Here is a 6,000-nt window from a genome sequence, read left to right on the forward strand (position 1 = left end):
TAAATAATGCCATGTACAAATCTTCGTGTGTATAGTTATGTATCATATGACTTGTCAATCATTCATTAACCTTTTATGCACACAAATACAAAATCAAAATGTCCCTATGTGTACTAAATACATTATTGTGTGTTATAAACCCTGTATTAAGAGGTTTATAGTGGTTATGAATGTAAATATGAGCAGCCTAGTCTAGTCCAAGGTGTAATCAGCTGTGGCTCTCACCCTGTCAGATCAGTGTGAAAAGCCGCCGGAGGATTTCTCACTTTCTGAAGCTCACTCCAAGTCCTCAGTCCAAACAAGAGAAGGGATGGCTGTGAGCTGTAACTTAAAGGTGGAATCAGCTATTCTGGAGCAGGCTTGTTGTCAAAATATTTGTAGTCAAAATCAGTGAATATTCTTCTCACGATTTGCTAGCAGCCCGTACTGTGTGCACGCTGGAAAAAATCCAGTGTAAATACAGATTCTATAGGCTCTGTTAATGGGCATGTTGCTTGCTGTGCTGGCCCCCTTTGTTTACATACCCTTTGTTTAGATATCCATTTACATTCGAACAACAGATTTTTTTTTCTAGTATCGACAGGTATCAAACTGTGAGGAGATATTCACTGATTTTGACAACAAGTGATTTTGACAACATTCTTCTTCCAGAATGACTGACTCCACCTTTAAATAAGATATGCTGCTTATTAATGCATATTAATAATTTTGTTAAATTAAAAAAAATAATAATGTATGTAAAATGACAGCCATGCACTGTACTGTATGAGTTCACTGCTGGGTCATATGAGCAAAGTGTAAAACCATCATAATTGTGTTAAGTAACAAAACCTGTCAATGAAGTACAGAGAACAAGTGGAGCGTGTCTGGATGTGCAGTGGCAGCAGAGGTTACCGGGGGTGCGCTCTCCCTACACAGTCTCACACCTTGTCATGGGCTCCTCAGACACCCATTGGTGCATTGTAGTGATGTAGTGAACTTCCACAAATGTGTTTCACCATCACTATCTGGAAAGTCTTAATTTGGTAAATAAAGTCACCTCTTTCAAGCTAGTGTCATTTTTCAAAAATTCAAAACAGTCGCAGTTTTCGGTACAATCTCTTCAAAGTCCTCATACTGAAATCTACACTGTGTTTATGAACCAAACGAGAAATGATATCTTTGTTATTTAAGCCAATTCTGAAGTACAGCTTCACCAATTCATCTACACGAGGCATTTTGTTGAGGCAGTCATACTACTGCGCAGTTTGATGTAGTCTCAAAAGGTCAACATTTATCTCTTTATTCTCAACATATCGAGAATCTTTTTTTTTTAACAGACTTCTCTTATTTTTTTTTCGACCTTTGGCACAAATACTCTTCCATAGAAGGGTGTCATCTGGGACTGTACCTCTGGCCAAATCCCATACTTTTTTCTTTTTACTATTCAACATACTAAAGCATACTGCAAAATGCTATTGGATGTATAATGGCATCCTGGTATTTTTGGCATACTGCATTTCAAATGCTTCTATCATTGGCAATGTCATACTAAATAGTATGGAAGTATGGGGATTGGAACACGGGGTTATTCTTTGGTGAAGATTTTTACTGCCCTCTGTTGGTTGATCGGTGGTATCAGACAGTGTGCCCTAAACAAATGTTCTATCTCTTTTTGCAGTGAGCTTGCGTTGCTCTCTATGATGTCTGGCCTATCATGCATTGGACCCACTCTGTTTACACTGCAAACAAAACGGCTACTCCTGTAACAAAGTGTTTCATGTGAAAAATGCAACAGACTGTGTGCCTTAGGGAAATGAAAAGCAAATCCAAAATATAATTTTGCAGGCAAAATGCAGTTTTTTAACCAAGCAATTTTTAGATGTTTGGTTATTTTGCTTCCATACCATGTCCTCTTTCATACACTTATTAATAAAAGGTCCAAAATGTACATTTGGGTGATTTTACTAAACCTTGTCTGTTTGTGTCTGTATATTCTAAACGTTTTAATAAAAACATGCCGAAAATGCATTTTAAGACAAGTACTGTAGATAGAATTTTTCTACATTTATAAAATGGAAAAAAGGCTGTATCCAAAATCTTATCTATAAAAACTTTGGACACTGATATGTTTAAAGTCAACACAGCATCTCATGGTTTTGAACAGCGTTTCCAAGTCTGCTTTATTGGTGCTTGTTTCTAAAGTGCAGTTGCTTATTTGGGCTTGCTGTCCATGCATTATACAGTATACAGTCTAAGTTTCATGTTATCTTTCTTGTTATTTTACTAGATTAGCTAACTTTTAAGTGATTAAAAAAAATCTTTCACAATCCAAACAAAGGTATTTCTTCCTTCGTATAATGAATATTATTCTGTCTTATGTGATACTTCTAACAGCATTAATTTAACAATATATTTAGTTTAAACTGTTATATTATGACTGTTTGAAGTCAAGTCGCATATCAGTGACATCTGACTATAAATCATTGGGGTTTCACATGAAATGTATCAAAACATCCGTTCTCTACAAAAGGATTGTGACACACACCATAGAAACAAGCGCTGTGGTCACTGCTCCGCTCCAGTTTAGTTTTCAACAAAATATTTGTATTATTATTCTGTAAACATATTCAAACAGAACAATAGGCCAACCCAGCATCAGAAAGGAAGTGCTTTTGAATTCATGTCACATTTGAAAGCTTTCCTATGATTAATTACTCTTAAGGGCTTGTGTGTGTGTGTGTGTGTGTGTGTGTGTGTGTGTGTGTGTGTGTGTGTGTGTGTGTGCGTGCGTGCGTGCGTGCGTGCGTGTGTGTGTGTGTGTGCATGTGTGTGTGTCTGTGTGCGTGTGCGTGCATGCGTGCAACTATTTCTGGGAGAACAATTTGAGTTTAAGACCTTAAGAGTGAGGACATTTTTGGAAGGTTAAGACATTTTGGCCAGTTGTCACTTGGGGACAGGTCTTTACAGGTCTGGGTGGGTTAGTTTTGATGGTTTGGGTTAAGGTAAGGGGCTAGCTAAGGAATGCAGGAATAAGGGTCCTCACAAGTATAGCTGTACAAACTCGTGGGAGGACGGGTGTGTGTGTGTGTGTGTGTGTGTATGCGCGTGCGTGTGTGTGTGTGTGTGTGTGTGTGTGTGTGTGTGTTTGTGTGTGTGTGTGTGTGTACGTGCGCGTTTGCATGTCTTTGATGAGCTGAGATGGCAATAACCAGAAACATTAACAAGATGATTATTAACGTACAGCAGTGAATATATAACTCCCATTAGTATAGAACATCTGGTTTGTCTTAACCGCTAAAATACCTGGCTTTTTCTTATGTAATAAACGGCAAATTCACACGTAAACGGAAGCTCTCTCTCTCCATGATTTGGGTCGAAGATGAGAGCCGTTGCGGCCCGACTCCTATACCCATTGCTGCCATCCTTGTGCTGAATGAAAAAAGGGCCCTTTTACTGAGTGCCCTCTTTCTTAAAACACATAGGGGGTGTGTGTGTGGAGGGGGGTTAGGGGGGAGGTGGGGCTTGTAACATACATAAGAGGCTAAAAAGACGGTCCATCCAGTCCAATTTGGCACGACATCGCCCCGGGCACAATTTGCTGTTTTTCTGAACCTATCAGAGCAGCTGATTGGATCTTTCGTAACTCTTGTGAGAAAATAAATTCCTGTCCAAGAATCCTGCCTCTTTTGGAAGAATAAAAACCCTGCATTAGGGATGGCAGGCAGTCCACTCACAATTAAGCCTTTTCCCTGGATGTCTGTTGAGGCCAATTTAACTGGGGGCCTGGTCCTACAGCCTGCATGGGACTACCTTCTCCAAAACCACTACGATCTCCTCAGAAGCCCTCTGTTTCCGGTGGTCCTTTCCGTCTCCACATACTTCTTCCTCGTTGGTGTTTTCACCGTGCTGGACTTGCTGGCTCCCACTTGGCCCTGCATCAACCGCTACAAACTCCACCCAGACAAGCCCATCACCTGGCCTAGCATTTGGACCACCCTGGGCGTTACAACCTACAACCATCTCATCTACATCTTCCCTTCTGCGTTGGCTCAATGGCTGTGGCGGCCGTCCACCCCTTTACCCCGAGAGGCACCCACTTTCTCCGGCTTTTTTCTGGGCATTCTAGGTTGCATGGTCGTCTTTGATTTTCAGTACTACCTATGGCATCTTCTCCACCACCGGATTCCATGGTTGTACCGCACGTTCCATTCCGTGCACCACCAATACAGCCAACCGTTTAGCCTAGTCACCCAGCATCTGTCCGGTTGGGAGTTATTTAGCGTGGGGTTTTGGACTACAATCGACCCGATCCTCCTGCAGTGCCATTGCCTTACAACATGGGGTTTTATGGTTTTCAACATCTACGTGTCCACCGAAGACCATTGCGGATATGACTTCCCATGGGCGCTTCATAACCTGGTGCCCTTTGGCCTGTGGGGTGGGGCGCCCAAGCACGACGCCCACCACCAGCGTCCCGGCACTAACTTTGCCCCATTCTTCTCTCACTGGGACATGCTTTTGGGCACCAACGACGTGCCAACTCCCTCCGCCACAGTGCCAGGCCAGATGAAAGGGAGAAAAGACTGAAGAGCTTTGAGCTAATCTCCTCATTGACTCCAACACTCTTTTACCCACCGACACTTTTGTATAAGCCCGGTCTCATTCAAGCGCACTTGTCTTTTCTCTCTCTCACTCTCTCTCTCTCTCTTATTTATCATTCCCTCTTCTCTGCCTATCCTGTCTTTTTTATATCATTATTGTGGTCACCATTTTTGAAACATCTTCTAAAAAGGATATTCGTCAAGTTTTAGGAGTTTTGATTGTCAATTTAACATCTTTTGGCCGTCCGGTAAGTTGTTAAGACGAGAGATTGCTACAGGAAAGAAAATAGTTTTTTCAAGCACAGGTTAATGTTGAGATTTTTGTTGCTATTTTGCTTCCATAACATGCCTGCTTTCATAAAGGTCCAAATTGTACATTTATGTTTTTATTTATTAAAGCACTTACATCGACTTAACTTTCCATTATCATTCTTAGCGCTATTCTGAAGGTTGTAACAGAAGGAGTTGTTCATATCTTGTTAATTGTCTGATTTATGATACATTATGTTGTAGTATTTTTCTGATTCATAAAATAAAAAATAGCTGATTCGAAAAAATCTGTTCTGTAAGAACTTTGGACAGTAATAAAGGTTTTAACTCTTATTTCTGTTTTTTAAAGAGATGGAAATTATTTGCGTATTTTCCCAGTGGCTCGCCTGAAGTATAATGATCTTTTATGTCTTATGTACAATCATATTAAATGTATTTGGTGTATTGTCATATTGGTGAGGCATTTCCAAATCATTTTCCATGTTGACATTGTGTGTAAGCTGTTTTGAGTTATGACAATAAAACGAAATTGATAGTTATTTCTTAATATGCCTCTGGTCTAAATAGATCTTGTTGGGGTATTTGCGGACGGTGTGTTCTGTCAGATTGGTTACTTGTCCATTCTCCCTCCTTAGCACTGACCCTCTCACTCACACATGAATGGGAGTCTTTTTTAGCTGCATCCCAGTTTGATGCGTGGGCGAATTACTAATCCACCCTCCTCTCTTTGAGACAACAAACGCTCTTAACTGGAAGACTTCTTAATTAAAGGTGCAGTATGCAGTTTCAGAAGAGGGGGATTTGTTTACTGTTTTATCTGCAGAGCCTGCAGTTAGTTTACAAAACATATTTTCTCTAGATGTAATTAGCTATTAGTATTGAATAATTCTTTCACAAAATTAAATTTAGACACTTGGAACCAAACATAAGACAACAACAGTGAAACAGTAACTTTTCAGATAGCTTTCTAACTTCAAACAGAATATACAGCTATTGAACAATGTAAGAGACCACTCTAAATTGTTCTTACATCTGCATCTGTGCATATATTAATACAATGGCTCTTAATGGCAATGTTTCTACTTAAATCTATGGTATTAAACAAAAATATGAATTAAACTGAAACACATACATATTACAATTAAGA

The 6,000-nt window shown here is 39.9% G+C and overlaps 1 protein-coding gene across 1 annotated transcript; it reads left to right on the plus strand.

Moving 5' to 3' along the window:
• Positions 1–3,735: 3,735 nt before the first annotated feature.
• Positions 3,736–4,569, plus strand: ch25hl2 (cholesterol 25-hydroxylase like 2; the record flags this gene model as incomplete). The annotated part of the gene is made up of 1 exon (XM_080046582.1): positions 3,736–4,569. The coding sequence occupies one exon, from the start codon at positions 3,736–3,738 to the stop codon at positions 4,567–4,569; it is 834 nt and encodes a 277-aa protein (XP_079902708.1).
• Between the last annotated feature and the right edge of the window lie 1,431 nt (positions 4,570–6,000).

This window comes from Ammodytes marinus, assembly GCF_949987685.1.
Source record: "Ammodytes marinus genome assembly, chromosome: 18".
NCBI lineage: Eukaryota > Metazoa > Chordata > Actinopteri > Uranoscopiformes > Ammodytidae > Ammodytes > Ammodytes marinus.